Below are 26,255 nucleotides of genomic sequence, written 5' to 3' on the forward strand. Positions count from 1 at the left end.
CTGCTGTCAGACTTTTGAATGGACCTACCTCGCATTCAGTTGATCTTTCTCTAGACCCTAGCTATGACTGTAACACTACATCCTGCACTCTCTCCTTTCCTTCTCTATGAATGGTATGCCTTGTCTGTATAGCGTGCAAGAAACAATGTTTTTCACTGTATACTAATACATGTGACAATAATAAATCAAATCAAAATAATCTGGAATTATGTCCCACCTAAAAGTGGAAGTACTTACAATCACTTCCAGGTCATTGCTGAGTTGCCTCTGAGTATCCGTCATCTGCAGCAAGACCTGACCTTAACAAGAACAGGAGAACAAGTAGGGAAATCAATGTGAGGAGGTAACAGCGGAGAGATTCAAACCACTACCCATTCACCGTTAGGAACCTGGTTTGAAATTTAACCTGAATTAAAAAGCAGAGGCTCAGTACACATGAAGGAGGCCTTTCAGCCCATCCTCTTGGCAAATTACACATTGTAGTTCTTCCATCGTGGCAACGAATGGATCCTCAAGGAGTCCGGGATTATCCCCTCCAACATTCCACCGAGAATTCCTTTCCAAACTTTGAACACTATGACCTCATAGCATCATAGAATCCCTACAATGCAGAAGGAGGCCATTTGGCCCATCACGCCTGCACCAACTACAATCCCACCCAGGCCCTATTACTGCAACCCCACATATTTATCCAGCTAATCCCCAGACACAAGGGTCAATTTAGCATGGCCAATCCACCTAACCCACACATCTTTGGACTGTGGCTGGAAGAACATGCAAACTCCACACAGACAGTGACCCGAGGCCAGAATTGAACCCGGGTCCCTGACGATGTGAAGCAGCAGTGCCACTGTGCCACCATGCCGAAATTTGCCTGAACCAAAGTGATGCTGGAGAGCAACATTCGCCACCCCCCCCCACCGCCTCATTTTCGAGGGGGCGAGGGACGGTTCACCAATGCAAAGGCACATTTGTGCGGTTGCTTTCACGCAGAAGAAATTGTGGTCGCCCATGTTTCTGAAACAGAAGCTTTACCAATTTGATTCAAACGTTTAAGCCTCCCAGTTATTTGGAATAGTCAGGTACCCTTTTGGTGGGATCAGGTATCCCTTTGGGAGGGGTGCCTTAACCATTTGGGGGGATGACATATATCTCTTTGGGATTGTTAATAGTGGACACAAATGTGGGGAAAAACAGATAAGGTCTGTCAGACTGTCAGGCTGTCAAGTCATTTAAAAAAAAAAGGGATTAGCGTGCAGGGACTGGGTGGGGTTGTGGTCGGTGCAGACTCGATGGGCCGAATGGCCTCCTTCTGCACTGTAGGGTTTCTATGATTCTATGATTCTTTCTAAATCCCCTGCTCTTTAAATTTTGACAAAAAAACATGCAGTTAAAAGAAATTGGTGCTTGCAATTTCAATGTTTGTTGACATAAGACTGAGTGCCATCATTATTGTATTATTTCTGCTTGACCTTTTCCACAATGTGTCATTATCAAAGTGCCTGACCTCTAAGTTCACAGTTTGATTGACAGCTTCCAGTTGTCATAAAGAGATCAGCGATCTTTGCTGTGGGGTTAGGAATACAAATGCTTGTTTTTATAAGGGATTAAGTACTGTCAGGGATTTAAATGTATTAAATTGGCATTTATCAATGACTGTTTATTTTAATATAGCAAATTCTGTAATAGATACCTCAAAATTTATGTCATCTCAGTATGGCTCTTAAGTTCTGCCCATCATGCTGATGAGGTGAGTTGGTGTGGAGGGTGTTAGGGCAAAGGGTGGTGGGTGGGGTGTTTGAGTTAGCATAGGGACTGTCAACCATGAGTGAGGTTATGGGTTGGCATGAGTTGGCACTAGGTTGGTTCAGAGGCCATAGCATGGGTTGGGAGACATAGGTTGGTGTGGAGAGTATAAGGGTCATTGAGGTGGATAGGAGACATGAGGTGCCATGTGTTGGCACGGATTGGGTATGGTGAGTGTGTGGGGTGGGATGGGGTGAGGGCTAGAGGGCTGCTTTCTGTTTTCATTACTACTAGATGGATGGCACGGTGGCACAGTGCTTAGCACTGCTGCCTCACAGCTCCAGGGACCTGGGTTCGAATCCAGCCTTGAGTGACTGTCTGTGTGGGGTTTGTACACTCTCCCTGCGTGTCTGCATGAGTTTCCTCTGGGTGCTCCGGTTTCCTCCCACACTCCAAAGATTTAAGACACAAGGGGCAAAATGTTTAAGGTGCGAGGGCAAGTATTTTACATCGAGGGTGGTGGGTGCCTGGAACTCGCTGCCGGGGGAGGGAGTGGAAGCAGATACGACAGTGAGTTTTAACGGGCGTCTGGCCAAACACATGAATAGGATGGGAATGGAGGGATATGGTCCCCGGAAGGGTTTTAGTTGAGTCAGGCAGCATGGTCAGTGCAGGCTTGGAGGCCGAAGGGCCTGTTCCTGTGCTGTAATTTTATTTGTTCTTTGTTTGTTGTTATGTGTAGGTTAGGTGGATTGGCCATGCTAAATTGCCCTGTAGTGTCCAAAGATGTGTAGGTTAGGTGGATTGACCATGCTAAATTGCCCCTTAGTGTCCAAGGATGTGCAAGTTAGGCAGATTGGCTATGCTAAATTGCCCTGTAATGTCCAAAGATGTGTAGGTTAGGTGGATTGGCCATGCTAAATTGCCCCTTAGTGTCCAAAGATGTGTGGGTTAGGTGGATTGGCCATGCTAAATTGCCCTGTAGTGTCCAAAGATGTGCAGGTTAGGTGAATTGGCCATGCTAAATTGCTCCTTAGTGTCCAAAGATGTGTAGGGTAAGTGGACTGGCCATGCTGAATTGCCCCTTAGTGTCCAAAGATGTGTGGATCTTTGCCAATCAAAGATGGGTGGATTGGCCATGGCAAATTGCCCCTTAGTGTCCAAAGGTGTGTAGGTTAGGTGGATTGGCCATGCTAAATTGTCTTTTAGTGTCGAAAGATGTGTAGGTTAGGTGGGATTGGCCATGCTAAATTGCCCCTTAGTGGCCAAAGATGTGTAGGATTAGTGGATTGACCATGGTGAATGCGCAGGGTTACAGGGATAGGGCAGAGGCTTGTGCCTGGCTGGGATGCTCTTGCGGCGAGTTGGTGTAGAGTGGATGGGCTGAATGGCCTCCTTCTGCACTGCAGGGATTCTAAGGTAAACTGATTAAAGCCTTTTCCCCTTACACTGCAAAAATGTTGTAGTCCTCAGCTTATTGCAATTGAAGCCGAAAGGTGCAGAAAGTGAGCAGCAGGAAGTTGGCTACTTTAATGTACCGTGTGGGAGATAAGGAACCTTTGCGATGAACACATTTTACAACACGCCTTTGTTCCCTTCCAGCCAATTCAACCAGGTAATATATGAGATTGTCACTTAGCAACCAATGATTATTGTACGGTGAAAATTCAGATTCAGGTCAAAGTATTTGTCATTTTATTTTCTTTTAAAGAGATAGCTACAGGCTGCAGAGTTAGTTCCTGTTTATATATTCAATCATGGGACATGGGCGTCACTGGCTAGGCCAGCATTCATTGCCCATCCTTATTTGCCCCTTGAGAAGGTGGTGGTGAGCTGCCGCCTTGAATCGCTGCAGTCCACGTGCCGATATATTTCCAAGTCAGGATGGTGAGTGGCTTGGAGGAGAACTTGCAGGTGGTGGTGTTCCCATGTATCTGCTGCCCTTGTCCTCCGAGATGGAAGTGATCGTGGGTTTGGAAGGTGCTGTCTAAGGATCTTTGGTGAATTGCTGCAGTGCATCTTGTAGATGGTACACACTGCCGCGACTGAGCATCGGTGGTGGAGGGAGTGCATGTTTGTGGATGTGGTGCCAATCAAGCGGGGCTGCTTTGTCCTGGATGGTGTCAATCTTCTTGAGTGTTGTTGGAGCTGCACCCAACCAGGCAAGTGGAGAGAATTCTGTCACACTCCTGACTTGTGCCTTATAGATGGTGGACAGACTTTGGGGAGTCAGGAGATGAGTTACTCGCCGCAGTATTCCTAGCCTTTGATCTGCTCTTGTAGCCATTGTGTTTATGTGGTGAGTCCAGTTGAGTTTCTGGTCAATGGTAACCCCCAGGATGTTGGTACTAAGGAATGACTATCCACAGATAGGTGGGTTTTCCAATCAGCACATTAGCCTGGTTGGCCTTTGGTAGCAATTGGTTTTGAGTGATTTCAGCTACCCCCTTTATGGCTGAATCGTGCCATCAAGAATGGACAATTCTGAAGGAAATCTTAAAGGAACAGACATGATGTTGGCCAAGGAGCAAGACCAGCTTGGCCCGGAAGAGTCGCTTCAGATGGAAGAGTGTAAGGATAAACCCAGCCCAAAGTCTCCTCAGTCTGCTCATCCTCAGTGAAGCCCTGCCAAAAGTGACTCAATCCAGCATCAAACCCAAAGCCGAAAAGGACTAGAATAGAATCATAGAATTCCCATAGTGCAGTGGGGGACCATTCAGCCCATTGAGCCTGTACTGACAACAATCCCAGCCCTATCTCCATATCCACCCTACCAATTCTAAGGGGACACTAAGGGGAAATTTGACATGGCCAGTCCACCTAACCTACACATCTTTGGACACTAAGGGGCAATTTAGCATGGCCAATCCACCTAACCTGCACATCTTTGGACACTAAGGGGCAATTTAGCATGGCCAATCCATCTAACCTGCACATCTTTGGACACTAAGGGGCAATTTAGCATGGCCAATCCACCTAACCCACACATCTTTGGACACTAAGCGGCAATTTAGTATGGCCAATCCACCTAACCCACACGTCTTTGGACACTAAGAGGCAATTTAGCATGGCCAATCCACCTATCCTACACATCTTTGGACTCTGGGAGGAAACCGGAGCTCCCAGGGGAAATCCACACAGGTAGGGGGAGAACGTGCAGACTCCACACAGACAGTGACCTAAGGTTGGAATCGAACCCGGGTTCCTGGCGCTGAGAGGCAGCAGTGCTAACCACTGTGCCGCCGTACAAAAAGGATATTGATCAGTCCATTTAGGTTACAGAAATGCTGGTGTGGAAATGCACAGCTCTTATGTTGCTGCTATTCCGAGGTGTTATCAATGTTTACACCGCAGTTAACTGTGGTGGACCTCAGTTGTGCCTTTGTCCTATATGGACCACCGTTGTGTGTGTTTGTCATACCTGGACACATCCCCTTCCAGTTTGGTTCCTCCCCTCAGCACCTAGTATAAAGGTGGCTGTCTCCTCCCCCTTGTTCAGTCCAGGTCGGTTAATTGTTGGGATCTGCTCCTGATTCTCTTGTGAATAAAAGTCTACACTTATATTGGCATATCGGTAGTCTTTCGCCTTATTGATAGCGCATCATTAACCAAGGTAGCAGCTGCTCCGAGAGTCATTGGCAATGGAGGCATTCCATTCGGTAGCATCCAATACTCCTCGCCTTGGAGAACACTTGACAAAAAAATGGCGGCACATAAGGCGGTCCAATGATGTGCGGGTTAGGTTGATTGGCCATGCTAAATTGACCCTTGTGTCAGGGGGATCAGCAGGGTAAATGTGTGGGGTTATGGGAATAGGGCCTGGGTGGGATTGTGGGTGGTGCAGACTTTATGGGCCGAATGGCCTCTCTCTGCACTGTAGGGATCCACTGCATGAGCTGGTTCGTCCCATAGGTCAGGCGGCCATCTTACCTCAGGAGAGACCAGGGACCCTGCCCTGGAAGCCCTGGTCCTGAGGAGGATTGATTCTTACCCAGTGTCTGAGACGTGGACGTCTGAAGAGCTTGTTCGCCAAATCTCCCCACCGCGACAAAATAAACGTTCGCTGCCGTGGCCAGCACTGCAAGGAAGGTTAGAAGACAATTAGAAAGATTTCAAAGTGGGTATTCAATAAAGAGTCAGCGACTGTAGGTATTGGGAAAATGCGGCACCATGATAGAATCCCTACGGTGCAGAAGGAGGCCATTCTGCCCATTGAGCCTGCCCCGACAACAATCCCACCCAGGCCCTATCCCCGTAACCCCATGCATTTACCCTACTCACCTCCCTAACACTAAGGGGCAATTTAGCATGGCCAATCCACCTAACCTACACATCTTTGTACACTAAGCGGCAATTTAGTATGGCCAATCCACCTAACCCACACGTCTTTGGACACTAAGGGGCAATTCAGCATGGCCAATCCACCTAACCTACACATCTTTGTACACTAAGCGGCAATTTAGTATGGCCAATCCACCTAACCCACACGTCTTTGGACACTAAGGGGCAATTTAGTATGGCCAATCCACCTAACCCACACGTCTTTGGACACTAAGGGGCAATTTAGTATGGCCAATCCACCTAACCCACACATCTTTGGACACTAAGCGGCAATTTAGTATGGCCAATCTACCTAACCCACACGTCTATGGACACTAAGGGACAATTTAGCATGGCCAATCCACCTAACCTGCACATCTTCAAACCCCCACTGACAAGTGAGTGTAAACTGAGGGAGTGCAGCAGGGTTGAAGGTGTCAACTTTTCATGCATCCCCTCACCCATCTCGGATTGATGTCAAAGGTCCCGCCTTTGCCGTTTCGAAGAAGAGCGGTTAGGTTCTTTCTTACATCCGAGATAACACTCATCCTTCAATCAACATCACGAATCTCAGGTTAATCATTAGCACAACGGCTGCCTGGGGGACTTTGCTGCGTGTGTAAAGTGGCTGCTGTATTTCTGACCTTACACCAGAGAACAGGCTAGAGAAGGAAGTACTTCATTGACTATAAAGCCCTGTGGAACATCCTGAGGCCCTATGTCCGCAATGAGGTGGTGGCGTTAGTGGTATTGTCACTGGACTAGCAATCAGGAGAGCCGGGTTCAGATCCCACCATGGCAGATGGTGAAACGTGAAACCATTTTCGATTATCGTAAAAACCCTTCTGGCCCTTTAGCGAAGGAAAGGTTAGCACTGCTGCCTCACAGCGCCAGGGACCCAGGTTCAGCTCCGGCCTCGGGTCACTGTCTGTGTGGAGTCTGCACATTCTCCCCGTGCCTGTGTGGGTTTTCTCCAGGTGCTCCAGTTTCCTCCCACAGCCCAAAGATGTGCAGGTTAGGTGGATTGGCCGTGCTAAATTGTCCCTTAGTGTCCAAAGATGTGTAGGTTAGGTGGATTGGCCGTGCTAAATTGTCCCTTAGTGTCCAAAGATGTGTAGGTTAGGTGGATTCCATGCTAAATTGTCCCTTAGTGTCCAAAGAGGTGCAGGTTAGTAGATTGACCATGATAAATTGTTCCTTAGTGTCCAAAGATGTGTAGGTTAGGTGCATTGTCCATGCTAAATTGTCCCTTAGTACCCAAAGATGTGCAGGTTAGGTGGATTGGCCATGCTAAATTGCCCCTTAGTGCCCAAAGAGGTGCAGGTTAGTAGTTTGGCCATGATAAATTGTTCCTTAGTGTCCAAAGATGTGCAGGTTAGGTGCATTGGCCATGCTAAATTGTCCCTTAGTGCCCAAAGATGTGCAGGTTAGTGGATTAGTCATGTTAAATTGCCCCTTAGTGCCCAAAGATGTGTAGGTTAGGTGCATTGGCCATGCTAAATTGCCCCTTAGTGTCCAAAGATGTGTGGAATAGGTGGATTGGCCATGCTAAATTGCCCCTTAGTGTCAGGGGGACATGCAGGGTAAATAAACGGGGTGACAGGGATAGGGCCTGGGTGGGATTGTTGCCAGTGCAGGCTAGATGGGTCAAGTGGCCTCTTTCTGCACTGTCGGGATTCTATGATTCTGTGAAATCTGGCGTCCTTACCCAGTCTGGCCTACATGTGACCATAGATCCACAGCAATGTGGTTGACTCTTAATTGCCCGTCTGGCAAGCCACTCAGTTCAAAGGTAATTAGGGATGGGTAACAAAGCCAGTGACATCCAATATCCCATAGATAAACTTTTCAAAGTGCAAGAAAATGGAAAGAAAAATTGGACGGTTAACATCCCCCCTCGTAAAAACTGTGACAGGAACATCAGTTGATCTGTGTGTACACTTGGCCGGTTAAGAACTCAGGAGAGAGTGGTTCCTAAATAAATAACACAGTGGATCCGTCTTGCTCAAGCACAGGATAACAAGGACAATAAATCAACATGTTACCATGACTCATGACTTAAGGGAGTTGCACGCACTCAAAGGCAACCAGAAAAAAAACTTGACTTTCAGGCAGAATAGCCCTTGGATCCATCGCACTCTGACCTTTTCCCACAAAGCCCCTCTCCAGACCAGTGCCAAGGCAGCATTGTCAGGTTAGCCAACCCCTCACAGTCGTCCTGGCATCTCCAGGAATTAACCGCCAATCTCCTGAATAAACAGCGTGCAGGAAAGTAAATACTAGAGGGCCGTCAGAAAACCAGGGCGCATTTGTTAATCCTAAAAAAAGTGCTGCGATAAGGAACAAGGTAGGCTATCAAGAACTGGCCAATATGGAAATGGATTGGCATGAAAGGCGGAGCCACAAGGATAGAGTTGTCAAGTCTTGGGCAGCACGCTGGCACAGTGGTTAGCACTGCTCCCTCACAGCGCCAGGGACCCAGGTTCAATTCTGGCCTCAGGTCACTGTCGGTGAGGAGTTTGCACATTCTCCTCACGGAACAATCTCATTAGTGACAGACAGCATGGTTTTGTAAGAGGGAGGTCGTGCCTTACAAATTTGGTGGAGTTTTTTGAGGAAGTGACAAAAACGGTTGATGAAGGAAGGGCCGTGGATGTCGTCTATATGGATTTCAGTAAGGCATTTGACAAAGTCCCACATGGCAGGTTGGTTAAGAAGGTTAAGGCTCATGGGATACAAGGAGAAGTGGCTAGATGGGTGGAGAACTGGCTTGGCCATAGGAGACAGAGGGTAGTGGTCGAAGGGTCTTTTTCCGGCTGGAGGTCTGTGACCAGTGGTGTTCCGCAGGGCTCTGTACTGGGACCTCTGCTATTTGTGATATATATAAATGATTTGGAAGGTGTAACTGGTGTAATCAGCAAGTTTGCGGATGACACGAAGATGGCTGGACTTGCGGATAGCAAAGAGCATTGTCGGGCAATACAGCAGGATATAAATAGGCTGGAAAATTGGGCGGAGAGGTGGCAGATGGAGTTTAATCCGGATAAATGCGAAGTGATGCATTTTGGAAGAAATAATGTAGGGAGGAGTTATACAATAAATGGCAGAGTCATCAGGAGTATAGAAACACAGAGGGACCTAGGTGTGCAAGTCCACAAATCCTTGAAGGTGGCAACACAGGTGGAGAAGGTGGTGAAGAAGGCATATGGTATGCTTGCCTTTATAGGACGGGGTATAGAGTATAAAAGCTGGAGTCTGATGATGCAGCTGTATAGAACGCTGGTTAGGCCACATTTGGAGTACTGCATCCAGTTCTGGTCGCCGCACTCCCAGAAGGACGTGGAGACGTTAGAGAGAGTGCAGAAAAGGTTTACCAGGATGTTGCCTGGTATGGAGGGTCTTAGCTATGAGGAGAGATTGGGTAGACTGGGGTTGTTCTCCTTGGAAAGACGGAGAATGAGGGGAGATCTAATAGAGGTGTACAAGATTATGAAGGGTATCGATAGGGTGAACAGTGGGAAGCTTTTTCCCAGGTCGGAGGTGACGATCACGAGGGGTCACGGGCTCAAGCTGAGAGGGGCGAAGTATAACTCAGATATCAGAGGGACGTTTTTTACACAGAGGGTGGTGGGGGCCTGGAATGCGCTGCCAAGTAGGGTGGTGGAGGCAGGCACACTGACATCGTTTAAGACTTACCTGGATAGTCACATGAGCAGCCTGGGAATGGAGGGATACAAACGATTGGTCTAGTTGGACCAAGGAGCGGCACAGGCTTGGAGGGCCGAAGGGCCTGTTTCCTGTGCTGTACTGTTCTTTGTTCTTTGTCTGCGTGGGTTTCCTCCCACAGTCCAAAGATGCGCAGGTCAGGTTAATTGGCCAGGATAAATTGAGCCTAGTGTCAGGGGGATTAGCAGGGTAAAATATGTGGGATTACGGGAATAGGCCTGGGTGGGATTGTGGTCAGTGTAGACTCGATGGGCCAAAGGGCCTCCTTCTGCACTGTAGGGATTCTATGAAGTGACCAATAGCGGGCTGGGGTGGGAGGTTGAAGGTCGGAGGTCAAGTGTTTTTAAAAATCTTTCATGGGTTGTGGGTGTCGCCCGCATTTGTTGCACATCCCTAATTGCCCTTGAACTGAGTTCATAAAGCAATTAAGAGTCAACCAAATTGCTGCGGATCTGGAGTCACATAGAAACATAGAAAAACTACAGCACAAACAGGCCCTTCGGCCCACAAGTTGTGCCGAACACATCCCTACCTTCTAGACCTACCTGTAACCCTCCATGTACTCATCCAGGAGTCTCTTAAAAGACCCTATTGAGTTCGCCTCCACCACCACTGACGACAGCCGATTCCACTCGTCCACCACCCTCTGTGTGAAAAACTTACCCCCTAACATCTCCCCTGTACCTACCCCCCAGCACCCTAAACATGTAGAATCATAGAATCCATAGAATCCCTACAGTGCCGAAAGAGGCCACTCGGCCCATCGAGCCTGCACTGAGAACAATCCCACTCAGGCCCTATCCCCGTAACCCCCACGTATTTACCTTGTTGTCCCCCTGGAACTAAGGGACAATTTAGCATGGCCAATCCACCTAACCTGCACATCTTTGGACACCAAGGGACAATTTAGCATGGCCAATCCACCTAACCTGCACATCTTTGGACACTAAGGGGCAATTTAGCATGGCCAATCCACCTAACCTACACATCTTTGGACTGTGGGAGGAAACCAGAGCACCCGGAGGAAACCCGCGCAGACACGGGGAGAACATGCAAACTCCACCCAGACAGTGACCCAAGCCGGGAATCGAACCCGGGTCCCTGGCGCTGTGAGGCAGCAGTGTTAACAACTGTGCCGCCTTCGAGATTAAAGGGGGTTGACTACACATCAAGGCCAATTAGGGATGAGCAGCCAAACAGTAACAATCTTCAAGCTCCTATATACACAGGAGAGAAGTAGATGGAACTATAAAGACGTTCCAACTAAAAATGGTGAGTTAGTTTTATTATCTGTTTAAATATTTAGCTGTGGAATATTTAAGATTCAATGTGGAGTTTTGGGTTTATTTGTGTGTGGGATATCAGTATTTCTCCAAGCTATCTGCTGTGACACGGTATCGGGGAGCCCAAACACTGTCTGCTCTAGTTTGTAATGTATCTGCAATAGTTTCCAGCCAGCAATGCCCTCACCCCATGAAATAAATGGTGAGGAGACGTGGGGGTGGCACAGTGGTTAGCACTGCTGCCTCACAGTGCCAGGGACCCGAGTTCGATTCCCGGTGCCATCTTGAAAGTCCGTGAACCACCTTCTTGAACCATCCCTGAGGTGTAGGTACACCCACAGCGCTGTTAGGGAGTTTAACTTGGTCAACAAGAAGTAATTGGTCTTATTTTTAGGAAGCACCCACCCATAGAGTTAATGAGCTTCCCCACACACACACAAATGTCACATTGCTTCAAACTGCTTCCAGAATTTTATCCAGCGACAGTGAAGGAACGGGCGATATATTTCCAAGTCAGGATGGTGAGTGTCTTGGAGGGGAACCTCCAGGTGGTGGTGTTCCCAGGTATCTGTTGCCCTTGTCCTTCTAGATGGTAGAGGTCGTGGGTTTGGAAGATGCTGTTTAAGGAACCTCGGTGAGTGGCTGCAGTGCATCTTGTAGATGGTACACACTGCTACCACTATGCATTGGGTGTCAGAAGAATTGAATGCTTGTGGAAGGAGTGGCAATCAAGCGGGGCTGCTTTGCCCTGGATGGTGTCGAGCTTCTTGAGTGCTGTTGGAGCTGCACCCATCCAGGCAAGTGGGGAGTATTCCATCACATTCCTGACTTGTGCCTTGTAGATGGTGGACAGGCTTTGGGGAGTCAGGAGGTGAGTTACTCACAGCAGGATTCCCAGCCTCTGACCTGCTCTGGTAGCCACAGTATTTATATGACTGGGTCTAGTTCAGTTTCTGGTCAACGATAACCCCCAGGGTGTTGATAGTGGGGGGATCCAGTGAAGGTAATGCCATTAAATGGGAAGGAGAGATGGTTAGATTCTCTCTTGCTGGAGATGGTCACTGCTTGGCACTTGTGTGGCACAAATGCATGATTCTATGGGTGCTGTTGTATTATTATAAAAGTTCAAACTGGTTCAGAATATCCTTTAGAGAAGGGAAATCTGCCAGATTCACCTGATACAGCCTTGGCGTGGCTCCAACTCCTCACTGCACCATGGGGTATTGGGTGGGCCCAGTGGGTCCTCCAGTTGGGACATGTTAGATGCCAAATGAAGGCAGCCTCTGGGCAAGGAAGAGTGGATGAGGAAGGCAGCCAGCACCAAATATCTCAAAAGAACAAAGCACTGATCAGATTGTCTTCCAATATCCAATCGCAACCATCATTCATAGAATCATAGATTCCCTACAGTGCAGAAGGAGGCCATTTGGCCCCTTGAGTCTGCACCAATCACAATCCCACTCAGGGCCCTATCCAGGTAACTCCAGTTATTCATCCTAGCTAGTCCCCCTGGTATGGACCCCCCCAAAAAGGGATGGCACAGTGGTTAGCACTGCTGCCTCACAGCATCAGTGTCCCAGGTTCAATTCTGGCTTGGATCACTGTCTGTGCGGAGTCTGCACATTCTCCCCGTGTCTGCGTGGGTTTCCTCCGGGTGCTCCGGTTTCCTCCCACTGTCTTAAAGACGTGCTGGTTAGGTGCATTGACCTGAACAGATGCCAAACTGTGGCTACTGGGGAATTTCACAGTAACTTCATTCAGTGTTAATGTAAGCCTTACTTACGACTAATAAATAAGCTTTAACTTTTGACACTAAGGGGTAATTTAGCATGGCCAATCCACCCTAACCCACACATCTTTGGACTGTGGGAGGAAACTGTAGCACCCGGAGGAAACCCACGCAGACACGGGGGGGAATGTGCAAATTCCACACAGACAGTGACCCAAGGCCGAAATTGAACCTGGGTCCCTGGCGCTGTGAGGCAGCAGTGCATAAGAACATAAGAACTAGCAGCAGGAGTAGGCCATCTGGCCCCTCGAGCCTGCTCCACCATTCAATAAGATCATGGCTGATCTTTTTGTGGACTCAGCTCCACTTACCCGCCCGCTCACCATAATCCTTAATTCCTTTACTGTTCAAAAATGTATGAATCCTTGCCTTAAAAACATTCAATGAGGTAGCCTCAACTGCTTCACTGGGCAGGGAATTCCACAGATTCACAACCCTTTGTGTGAAGAAGTTCCTCCTCAACTCAGTCCTAAATCTGCTCCCGCTTATTTTGAGGTTATGCCCCCTAGCTCTAGTTTCACCCGCCAGTGGAAACAACTTCCCTGCTCCATCTTATCTATTCCGTTCATAATCTTAAATGTTTCTATAAGATCTCCCCTCATTCTTCTGAATTCCAATGAGTAAAGCCCCAGTCTACTCAGTCTCTCCTCATAAGCCAACCCTCTCAACTCCGGAATCAACCTAGTGAATCACCTCTGCACCCCCTCCAGTGCCAGTATATCCTTTCTCTCGTGATGGAGACCAAAACTGTACACAGTACTCCAGGTGTGGCCTCACCAGCACCTTATACAGCTGCAACATAACCTCGCTGTTTTCAAACTCCATCCCTCTCGCAATGAAGGACAAAATTCCATTTACCTTCTTAATTACCCGCTGCACCTGCAAACCAACTCCTTGAGATTCTTGCACAAGGACACCCAGGTCCCTCTGCACAGCAGCATGCTGCAATTTTTTACCATTTATATAATCGTCCATTTTGCTGTTATTCCTACCAAAATGGATGACCTCACATTTACCAACATTGTACTCCATCTGCCAGACCCTCGCCCACTCACTTAGACTGTCTATATCCTTTTGCAGACTTTCAGCGTCCTTTGCACACTTTGCTCTGCCACTCATTTTAGTGTCATCGGCGAATGTTGACACACTACACTTGATCCCCAACTCCAAATCATCTATGTAAATCGTAAACAATTGCGGTCCCAACACTGAACCCTGAAGCACACCACTAGTGACTGATCGCCAACCAGAAAAACACCCATTTACCCCCACTCTTTGCTTTCTGTTAGTTAACCAATCCTCTATCCGTGCTAATACATTACCCGTAACACTGTGCACCTTTATCTTATGTCGCAGTCTTTAGTGCAGCACCTTGTCAAATGCCTTCTGGAAATCCAGATACACCACATCCACAGGTTCCCCATTGTCCACTGCACATGTAATGTTCTCAAAGAATTCCACCAAATTAGTCAAACATGACCTTCCCTTCATGAACCCATGCTGCGTCTTCCCAGTGGGACAATTTATATCCAGATGCTAACCATTGTGCCACCGTGCCACCCCTTTGTGGGGAGGGGGTCAGGAGAAAGAACCTGATTCCCATGACACCACATCCCGACAAGCGTCAACGCTGACCGTAATTCCAGTGAAGGTGGGCGATTATTATAAACAAGTCAGCACTCAGCCCCGTATCAGACTGAGTGCAGCAAAAACAAAACACAGTCAGACAAACATGGCAATTTGGCACCATTGAAGCAACATGAAAGATCATGAGGTACAACAGTTGATACACATCAGAACTGGCAAGACTGCTTAAATATAACAACAACAAGAACAAACCATGTGTTCATAAGCCGTGTTCTTTGTTCGGTGTCCAGGAGCTCAGTTTTATTGCCTGGAGCTCTGACTTTGCTGGAATCTGACACGGGTTCTTTGGCCTGGTGCTCTCTGATCATTCTGTTTGAGTTGTGGAGGTCTCAGTGCCCTGGTGGAATGTGGCCCCAAGCACATTTGGAGCTGTCTATTATTCAAGTCCACGTGCCTTCGAGCTCTCCCTCAGTTCCCAGGCTCAGACATGAAGAACGATCATTTTTGTCAAGGATCAGGGATTGCCCAGTTACCGCTCCCTCCCTCACGCACTCATTCACACCCTCTCTCACGCACATTCTCTGTTTTTCATCCTTACTTGGCATATGGGCATCGCTGGCTGGGCCGGCATTTATTGCCCATCCCTAATTGCCCTTAAACTGAGTGGCTTGCAAGGCCATTTCAGAGGGCAGTTACAAGTCATAGAGGTTTACAGCATGGAAACAGGCCCAACTTGTCCATGCTGCCCTTTTTTTTTAAAACTACTAAGCTAGCCCCAATTGTCCGCATATGGTCCATACCCCTCTATACCCATCTTACCCATGTAACTATCTAAATGCTTTTTAAAAGACAAAATTGTACCCGCCTCTACTACTGCCTCTGGCAGCTCGTTCCAGACACTCACCACCCTCTATGAGAAAAAATTGACTCTCTGGACCCTTTTGTATCTCTCCCCTCTCACCTTAAACCTATGCCCTCTAGTTTTAGACTCCCCTACCTTTGGGAAAAGATGTTGACTGTCTAACTGATCTATGCCCCTCATTATTTTATAGACCTCTATAAGATCACCCCCTAAGCCGCCTTCACTTCAGGGAAAAATGTCCCAGTCTATCCAGCCTCACCTTATAACTCAAACCATCAATTCCCGGTAGCATCCCAGTAAATCTATTCTGCACTCTTTCTAGTTTCTATAATAGGGTGAATAGTACTCCAAGTGTGATCTTACTAATGTCTTGTACAACTTCAGCAAGACATCCACACATTGCTGTGGATCTGGAGTCACATATAGGCCAGACCAGGTAAGAATTCCTTCCCTAAGGGACATTAGTGAACCAGATAAGTTTTTGCGAAAATCGACAATGTTTTCATAGTTGCAATTAGACTTTTATTCAATTCATATTTCACCATCCGCCGTGGTGAGATTCGAACCCGGATCCCCAAAGCATTACCCTGGATCTCTGGATTATTAGTCCAGTGACAATACCAGTACGCCACAACCTCTGTCCCTGTTGCTGTTACTTGCCTGGCAATCCAGAGGCCCCAAGATAATATTTAGGGGGCATGAGACCCAGGGTAATACTCTGAGGACCCGGGTTCAAATCCCACCACGGCTGATGGTGAAATTTGAATTGGATTCTTAGTGGCAATACCACTACGCCAATGCTTCCCCTCAAACGGGCAGCACGGTGGTTAGCACTGCTGCCTCACGGCGCCAGGGACCCGGGTTCAATTCAGGCCTCGGGTGACTGTCTGTTTGGAGTTTGCACAGAAAGTTCCCTGAACAACCATATGGATAAGATCAAATTACTGCGGATGCTGGAATCTGAAACCAAAAGAGAAAATGCTGGAAAATCTCAGCAGGTCTGGCAGCATCTGTCAGGAGAGAAAAGAGCTGATGTTTCGAGTCCAGATGACTCTTTGTCAAAGCTAAAAGGCCGAGAAAGTGGGAGATATTTATACTGCAGGGGGAGGGAATGAAAGATGAGTCATAGCCACAGAAACCAGGGGAAAGGCTAAGAGGTCCGAATGGTTTTAGCTTCTCTGTCATTGGCCATTCACACCTTCTATTCTCTCTGTGGGCTGCCATTAGCAGCCTTTCCCCCGGTTTCTGTGGCTATGAATCAGCTTTCATTCCCTCCCCCAGCAGTATAAATATCTCCCACTTTCTCGGCCTTTTAGCTTTGACAAAGGGTCATCTGGACTCGAAACGTCAGCTCTTTTCTCTCCTTACAGATGCTGCCAGACCCGCTGAGATCTTCCAGCGTTTTCTCTTTTGGTCCCTGAACAACCAACTGGGCAGTAGGGGGAGAGCCGGATGGGCTGGGTTAGCCCGTTTGCCGACTGGGTGGGGGTTAGTGTTTTTCTGAAGGTGTTTGGTAAGCCGAAATAAATCTGCTCCCTTATCGTTCAATCTTGGGGTCCAACTAACCTGAAAACAACGTGGACACGAGAACAAAAAGTATGGCAGGAATGGGATACCTACTGCGGAAAGCTTTGACAAAATTGCTCCCAAGGAACACCAGATTCTGCAGTCCCGGATTGAACTGATCCGTGATGTTCTGCAATCAGACACAAAGACAATTAGAGGACCAGACAACACAAGCATTGAATTACAAAGGGCCAAGTGCATCTTGCTTTGATCCACAGGGTCAAACGAATTACTGAGCCTTTTATTAAATTCAAGGAAAGAAAACAGGAGTGTAAGTAGAGAAAGACTGTGCTGTTCTTGGCTTACGGATCCAAAGGCAGGCAAATACTTGATCGGAACATTTTGTCACTCAGAGAACTTTGCACAGTTATTTTCTCTCGACAGCGCCATGCCTGTTTTGGCAGCCCGTGACAAAATATTAACATAAAATTACTAAGGGAGGGTGGGGAGAAGAGTTGGAATGAAAGCAGATTTACACTTTTTTTAAAAACTCTGCGATTTTTAAGATTTTTGTTGACGGGATCTGACTTTCAAGAGGCCAGGGAATCGAATGACTGCGTTTCTCACAATCGGCAGACGTCTCAAAGCACCTTACGGTCAAGAAAGAACTTTCTGAAAAGCGGTCAACTGTGGAAAACAATCCGAGCACAGCAAGATGCCAGAAACAGCAATGTGATAATGAAGGGTTTAGACCAGCTTTAGACACTTCCGGTAAAACAAACAGCTTAACCAAACGAAAAATAAAAGTCAGTTAAACCAAATTGCCCCTTAGTGTCCAAAGATGTGTGGGTTAGGTGGATTGGCCATGCTAAATTGCCCCTTAGTGTCCAAAGATGTGCAGGTTAGGTGGATTGGCCATGCTAAATTGCCCCTTAGTGTCCAAAGATGTACAGGTTAGGTGGATTGGCCATGCTAAATTGCCCCTTAGTGTCCAAAGATGTGCAGGTTAGGTGGATTGGCCATGCTAAATTGCCCCTTAGTGTCCAAAGATGTACAGGTTAGGTGGATTGGCCATGCTAAATTGCCCCTTAGTGTCCAAAGATGTGCAGGTTAGGTGGATTTGCCATGCTAAATTGCCCCTTAGTGTCCAAAGATGTACAGGTTAGGTGGATTGGCCATGCGAAATTGCCCCTTAGTGTCCAAAGATGTGCAGGTTAGGTGGATTGGCCATGCTAAATTGTCCCTTAATGTCCAAAGATGTGCGGGTTAGGTGGATTGGCCATGCTAAATTGTCCCTTAATGTCCAAAGATGTGCGGGTTAGGTGGATTGGCCATGCTAAATTGTCCCTTAGTGCCCAAATGTGTGCAGATTAGTTGGATTGGCCATGCTAAATTGCTCCTTAGTGTCCAAAGATGTGCAGGTTAGATGGATTGGCCATGCTAAATTGCCCCTTAGTGTCCAAAGATGTGCAGGTTAGGTGGATTTGCCATGCTAAATTGTCCCTTAGTGTCCAAAGATGTGCAGGTTAGGTGGATTGGCCATGCTAAATTGCTCCTTAGTGTCCAAAGATGTGCAGGTTAGATGGATTGGCCATGCTAAATTGCCCCTTAGTGTCCAAAGATGTGCAGGTTAGGTGGATTTGCCATGCTAAATTGCCCCTTAGTGTCCAAAGATGTGCAGGTTAGGTGGATTGGCCATGCTAAATTGTCCCTTAGTGCCCAAATGTGTGCAGATTAGTTGGATTGGCCATGCTAAATTGCTCCTTAGTGTCCAAAGATGTGCAGGTTAGATGGATAGGCCATGCTAAATTGCCCCTTAGTGTCCAAAGATGTGCAGGTTAGGTGGATTTGCCATGCTAAATTGTCCCTTAGTGTCCAAAGATGTGCAGGTTAGGTGGATTGGCCATGCTAAATTGCTCCTTAGTGTCCAAAGATGTGCAGGTTAGATGGATTGGCCATGCTAAATTGCCCCTTAGTGTCCAAAGATGTGCAGGTTAGGTGGATTGGCCATGCTAAATTGCTCCTTAGTGTCCAAAGATGTGCAGGTTAGATGGATTGGCCATGCTAAATTGCCCCTTACTGTCCAAAGATGTGTAGGTTAGGTGGATTTGCCATGCTAAATTGCCCCTTAGTGTCCAAAGATGTGCGGGTTAGGTGGATTGGCCATGCTAAATTGTCCCTTAATGCCCAGATATGTGCAGATTAGTTGGATTGGCCATGCTAAATTGTCCCTTAGTGTCCAAAGATGTGTAGGTTAGGTGGATTAGTCATGGGATCGAGCTGGGTGGTGGGGCTGGGTAAGATACTCTGTCAGAGAATCGGTGCAGACCCTATGGGCCAAATGGCCTCCTCCTGCCCTGTTAGGATTCTATGAAATGATAGCCCCCCCGAGGGATACGATGATTAAAGAAAAAAATATATAAAAGGAACTTTACCCAATTAAATTAAATTGTCGCTCTGGAGGCCAATAGCGCACTTCAGCCCCGATGGTGCCCACAGCACGGACGGTGCCAAACTAGTGGAGGCCGCATACTCCCTCTCCAAGGACACAAGGCCATGAATGTAGCCATGGGAGAGGGGCAAACAGTTGGGTCGGATGATTTATCTGTTTAAAGGGTTGGTCCATGGATAAGAATTGGCCAAGATACCAGGGAGCTCCTCCTCAAAATAGTGCCACGGGAATTCTTTTTTGCCTCCACCTGACCCAGCAGAAGTGGCCCCTCAGTTTAACTTCTCATTCATAAGATTATTCATTCCTCTAGCTGGTGACCGGCCGCTAGTCACGATTTTTCTATTCAAGCTGCCAGGAGCTGGACTTGAACCCAGAACCTTGTGACTCAGAGGGAAGGGCGCCGAAACGTTGCTCTTAATTTGCGAGGGGCATCATGCCCTTCCCCATTGGGCGAAAAACTATCAGGTCTTGAATCATCACCTGCCAGTAACAGGTCCCACTCACCAATGTTACCATATGTGGCTTCTTTATTGGCCGCTTGTGAGCCCCTATCAACCAATTAAGGGCAGTGGGCGGGCTCGTGAGGGGGCAGGCAACTTTAAACCTCAACGGTGTCACCGAGGAGGTGCGATTGCTGCTGAGGTATGTGGGAGACCTCGGGAGCCAGGGCAGGTGGCTAAAGTAAAAACCTTACAAAACCACCATGCCAAGTGTCGGAGGTCAAGGCTCTCTGGGGAACAAAGAGCAGTACAGCACAGAAACAGGCCCTTCGGCCCACCAAGCCTGCGCCAACACATGACGCCTTTCTCAACTAAAGACCTTTTGCCTCTACGCAGTCCGTATCCCTCTATTCCCTGCCTGTTCATGTATCTGTCAAGATGCCTCTTAAACGTTGCTATTGCATCTGCTTCTACCACCTCCTCTGATAGCGCATTCCAGGCACTTAGCACCCACTGTGTAAAAATCTTCCCTCCCACATCTCCTTTAAACTTTCCCCTCCAGGGGTTGCCTTTCCTGCTCTCAGCCCCTTCTTTGGTGTGTGATAGAATCCTGCAGTGCAGATGGAGGCCATTCAGCCCATCGAGTCTGCACCGACAACAATCCCACCCAGGCCCTATTGCCATAACCCCATGCATTTACCCCGCTAATCCCCTTGACATTAAGGGGCAATTTAGCACGGCCAATCAACCTAACCCGCACATCTTTCTGATGACTGTGGGAGGAAACCAGAGCACCCGGAGGAAACCCACGCAGACACGGGGAGAACATGCAAACTCCACACACAGACAGTGACCCAAGCCGGGAATCGAACCCGGGTCCCTGGCGCTGTGAGGCAGCAGTGCTAACCACTGTGCCGCAGCAGTGCTAACCACTGTGCCACCCAAAAAGCAAGGTTCCACCGAGATTTGAACTTGGATCAAGGGTTGGGGTCATTGTCAGATTTTAAAATGTTGAGTATATTTATTAGTGTCGCAAGTAGGCTTACATTAACACTGCAATGAAGTTAGTGTGAAAATCCCCTAGGTGCCACATTCCTGCGCCTGTCCGGCTACACTGAGGGAGAATTTAGCACGGCCAATGCACATAACCAGCACGTCTTTCAGACTGTGGGAGGAAACCGGAGCACTCGGAGGAAACCCACGCAGACACAAGGAGAACGTGCAGACTCCGCAACAGACAGTGACCCAAGCCAGGAATTGAACCCGGGTCCCTGGCGCTGTGAGGCAGCAGTGCTAACCACTGTGCCACCCACCCCTTTGATTTGTTGCCTATCCTTAATTGCCCTTGAACTTGAGTGGCTTGCTCGGCTATTTCAGAGGGTAGTTAAGAGTCTGGAGTCACGTGTAGGTAAGGATGGTCGATCTCCTTCCCTATAAGGTGGCATTAATGAAGCAGATTGGGTTTTTACAATAACGGTTTCATGGCCATCAGTTTAATTCCATGGTGGGATTCGAACTCCCAGAGCTGGGATCTCTACACAGTTGGTCCGGTGACAGTACCACTCTGCCACCACCTCCCCATAGTACAATGAGCTAAGAATAGCCCGCCAGGTTTACTGTTAATAAATGATGTGCTGTTAAACTGATACCTTTAGGATCAACAATTAACTGATTAACAGAACTTGATATTCCCCACTCCAGTCTCTACCTCACAGTGCAAGAGGGGAGAGTTACATTCTGGCCACCCTAACCTGGGGGGGAATAAAAGGCAGCCAGGAAAAGCAGCCAGAATACCTTCAAGTGTTTTACTGGGTCAGGTTTCAATGCACTGAGGTAGAATGATAGATGAAGGGCAACAGCAGCAATAACTCAACAAGATGTCCAGTGAATGTCTCTCTGACTGTTTTTGCAGCATGTGGAGATGCCGGCGTTGGACGGGGGTAAACACAGTAAGAAGTCTAACAACACCAGGTTAAAATCCAACAGGTTTATTTGGTAGCAAAAGCCACACAAGCTTTCGGAACAGGCTGTTCTTTCGTCAGGTGGAGTGGGAGTCCTGATCACAAACAGGGCACAAAGACACAAACTCAATTTACATGAATAATGATTGGAATGTGAGTCTTTACAGCTAATCAAGTCTTAAAGAGACTTGTATTGTCTGGAGACAATACACATCTCTTTAACCTGTGCTTAATGCTCCCTCCACTCACATTGTCTGTACCTTTAAGACTTGATTAGTTGTAAAGACTCACATTCCAATCATTATTCATGTAAATTGAGTTTGTGTCTTTGTGCCCTGTTTGTGATCAGGACTCCCACTCCACCTGACGAAAGAACAGCCTGTTCCGAAAGCTAGTGGCTTTTGCTATCAAATAAACCTGTTGGACTTTAACCTGGTGTTGTTAGACTTCTTACTGTGTTTTTGCAGGAACAAATGTTGCTTGGATTCTAAGGCTGAATAATTTCTGCCCTACCCCCTCTCAGAATGTTTCCTACCCCCTGATACAAAACTTTAGTTAGGCCGCATTTGGAGTATTGCGTGCAGTTCTGGTCACCACACTACCAAGACATGGTTTCTTTGGAGAGGGTGCAAAGAAGGTTCACGGGGATGTTGCCGGCTCTCGAGGGTGTTGGCTATGAGGAGAGGTTGGATAAACTCAGATTGTTTTCACTGGAAAGATGGAGGCTGAGGGGAGACCTGATAGAGGTCTAGAAAATGATGAGGGGCACAGACAGGGTGGACAGTCAGAGGCTTTTTCCCCAGGGTGGAAAAGGTCAACTACAAGAGGGCACAGGTTTAGGGTGAGAGGGGGTAAGTTTAGGGGAGATGTGCGGGGAAAGTTTTTCAGACAGAGGGTGATGGGTGCCTGGAACGCGCTGCCAGTGGAGGTGGTGGAAACGGGCACGTTAGCCACATTCAAGGCGTATCTTGATAGACACATGAACGGAGGCGAACAGAGGGATAGAATCCACGTATGGACACAGGCTTGGTGGGCCGAAGGGCCTGTTCCTGTGCTGTATTGTTCTTTGATAGGATTAAATGTGGCAGAGTGGGAGGGGATGTGTGATGGGGATTGTGCCAGCACATCGGTTGGGCCGAATGGCCTGTTTCTGTCCTGTAAATTCCGTACAAAAAGCCACTTGTGCTAAAATATCCTGAGATCGAATCATAGAAACGCTACGGTGCAGAAGGAGGCCATTCGGTCCATCGAGTCTGCACCGACCACAATCCCACCCAGGCCCTATCCCCTGTAACTGCATGTATTTATCCTGCTAGTCCCTCTGATACTAAGGGGCAATTTAGCATGGCCAATCAACCTGTGGAATGTGGGAGGAAACCGGAGCACCCGGAGGAAACCCACGCAGACACGGGGAGAACGTGCAGACTCCACACAGACAGTGAGAATTGAACCCGGGTCCCTGGCGCTGTGAGGCAGTAGTGCTAACCACTGTGCCACTCTGTGCTGATGCATTCTTCTGTTTATTGCAAACCAATCATACAGCAGGAACGATACCTGGACTTCAGGGGTTAAACTATGAGGGGAGATTAGATTTGAGAGATTATTCTCTCAAATTCAGAAGATTGAGGGGAGGGTGATCTGTTAGAAGTCTACTAAATATTTACAGGGAAGGACAGGGTGGATAAGGACAAAGTGTTTCCGAAGATTCTAGAATCAGGGGCCATAATCTAAAAATTAGCGTCAAACCATTGAGGAGAGATGTTCGAAAACACTTCTACACACAGAGAGTGGGGGAGGTTTGGAACTCTATTCCTCAAATGGCAGTGGATGTTGGTTCAATTGTTAGGTTTAAGTCTGAGATGGACAAAGATTTATTGAGTAGGGATGTCAAGGGATATGGGCCTAGGGCAGATACATAGAGTTAGGCCACAGATCAGCCATGATCTTGTTAAGTGGTGGAGTGGGCTCGAGGGGCTGAGTGTTCATAGAATCCCTACAGTGCAGAAGGAAGCCATTTAGCCCAACAAGTCTGCACTGACCACAATCCTCCCCCCTAGGCCCTATCCCCATAACCTCACATATTTACCCCGACATTAAGGGGCAATCGAGCCAATCCCCCCAACCCGCACAACTCTGGACTGTGGGAGGAAACCGGAGCACGCGGAGGAAACCCACGCAGACACAGGGAGAACGCGTAGACTCCACACAGACAGTGACCCGAGGCCAGGAATTGAACACGGGTCCCTGACACTGCGAGGCAGGTGTGCCAATCACTCGACCACCGTGTCGCTCTGTTCCCATGTTCCGATGTAACTGCAGCTCATTGAGTGGAGGCCACACTTTCTAGAAAGCAGTACAGGGACGGCCAGTATTTAGACCCCAATCAATCCCTGCTATAACACAGCTACGTAAGGCAACACTCACCTGATAGGTGTTCAGTGTCGACCGATAGATTTGATCCGCTGAGAGAGCCATGGTCCGAGGCAGGGCAAAGAAATATAAATATTATAAGGTTGGGAAACGCAGGAGAGATTTCAGAACAACTTAAAAAAGTCCTTTTCTTTCCCCCCCCCCCCCCCTCCTGACATTAAGATTCTCCGCGTTGGAGGACGGAGACTGCAGCTACAGCCCAGATGCAAGGCGGATCATTTTAATTATTTATTAACTAGTATAGAAGTTCCTTTGCTCTTTGTTACTCCTCTGTGTCCGACAGGAACTCCCGACTCTTTCCCACGGAGCCGGTTTAAAGCGGCTCGAATTCAGTCAGAGAGCAGAGGTTTCAACAACTTTTCTTGTAAGATGTACAATTTCTCAGATTTTTCCCCCCCCCACACCCCGTCTCTCTGAGAGTCTCTCTGGAAACTGCAAACCCAACCCCCCCCAGAGAGATGGTAGCTGTAATGAAATGGTTAGAGTGTTGACAGCTGTTGTCACCACCACCACCTCCCCTTCCCGTCATCGCAAGCTGAGCTGGGTGATGTCTACTCAATCACCTTACTCTGCTACACACTCGCACACCAATAAAATCCCAACAGTGCAGGCGGAAGCCATTCGGCCCATCGAGTTTGCACCGACTCTCTGAAAGAGCATCTTACCCAGGCCTTATCCCTGCATCCCCGCGCATTTACCATGGCTAATCCACCTAACCTGCACATCAGGGGCACTTTACCATGACTAATCCACCTAATTTACACATCTTTGGACACTAAGGGGCAATTTAGCATGGCCAATGCACCCTAATCTACACGTTTGGACACTAAGGGGCAATTTAACATGGCCAATCCACCTAACCTGCACATCTTTGGACACTAAGGGGCAATTTAGCATGGCTAATCCACCTAATCTGCACATTTTTGGACACTAAGGGGCAATTTAGCATGGCCAATGCACCCTAATCTACACGTTTGGACACTAAGGGGCAATTTAACATGGCCAATCCACCTAACCTGCACATCTTTGGACACTAAGGGGCAATTTAGCATGGCTAATCCACCTAATCTGCACATTTTTGGACACTAAGGGGCAATTTAGCATGGCCAATGCACCCTAATCTACACATTTGGACACTAAGGGGCAATTTAACATGGCTAATCCACCTAACCTGCACATTTTTGGACACTAAGGGGCAATTTAGCATGGCCAATCCACCTAATCTACACATCTTTGGACACTAAGGGGCAATTTAGCATGGCCAATCCACCTAACTTGCACATCTTTGGACACTAAGGGGCAATTTAGCATGGCCAATGAAACTGGCTATGCGTAAATAAAGAGGTCTATTTACCTGTTTTTTTTATTGACAACGTAAATGTTTGTACCTCACGTTCTGCCAGACCATTTGATACCGGGTGGTAAGGTGTCTACCTCACATGGCGAATGCCATTATACTTGAGAAATTTTTGGAATCCTTCTGCCATGAATGATGTGCCATTATCCGACACTGCCACCTCTGGAATGCCATGGATAGCAAATATCTTCCTTAACTTGTCGCTCGTGGCCATGGCTGTTGTTGACTTCATTACTTGCACATCTAACATCACTTAGTCTGCATCATAAGGAACATATGACCCATAAACGACCCAGCCAAATCTACATGTAGACCCGCCCATGGTCAGCCAGGCCACTCCCATGGACGCAAATCCACCGGTGGTGGTAAAGCCTGTTGAGCTTCACAACTGGGGCACTGACTAACTATCTTTTCTACTTCCTTGTCAATTACAGAATCCCTACAGTGCAGGAGGAGGCCATTTGGCCCATCCAGTCTGCACTGACCACAATCTCACCCAGACCCTATCCCCGCTTAGTTACCCTGGCAATCTCCCTAACCTATCACATCCCGGACACTAAAGGTTAATTTGGCATGTCCAATCAATCCAACCCACACATCTTTGGACTGTGGGAGGAAACCGGAGCACCCGGAGGAAACCCACGCAGACACGGGGAGAATGTGCAGACTCCGCACAGACAGTGAGCCGAGCCGGGAATCGAACCCGGGTCCTTGGTGTTGTGAGGCAGCAGTGCCACCGTGCCGCCCCGCCAATGCCCGGCCACTACACATAACTGCTGGCTAGGACCTTCATTCT

General features: G+C 47.9%; 1 protein-coding gene across 1 annotated transcript in view; it reads right to left on the reverse strand.

Moving 5' to 3' along the window:
• LOC144509469 (BAR/IMD domain-containing adapter protein 2-like 2) overlaps positions 1-24,495 on the reverse strand; it is an 88,852-nt gene extending 64,357 nt beyond the window's left edge. Inside the window, exons 1-4 of the mRNA XM_078238380.1 lie at positions 24,097-24,495; positions 16,934-17,009; positions 5,738-5,824; positions 238-299 (exon numbers count right to left, since the gene is read on the reverse strand). Of these exons, the coding sequence (XP_078094506.1) occupies positions 238-299; positions 5,738-5,824; positions 16,934-17,009; positions 24,097-24,147 (276 nt within the window). The 5' untranslated portion in view covers positions 24,148-24,495. The remainder of the gene's footprint in view (positions 1-237; positions 300-5,737; positions 5,825-16,933; positions 17,010-24,096) is intronic.
• Positions 24,496-26,255: the final 1,760 nt, after the last annotated feature.

Source organism: Mustelus asterias, chromosome 21 (genome assembly GCF_964213995.1).
Source record: "Mustelus asterias chromosome 21, sMusAst1.hap1.1, whole genome shotgun sequence".
In the NCBI taxonomy this organism is placed as follows: Eukaryota; Metazoa; Chordata; class Chondrichthyes; order Carcharhiniformes; family Triakidae; genus Mustelus; species Mustelus asterias.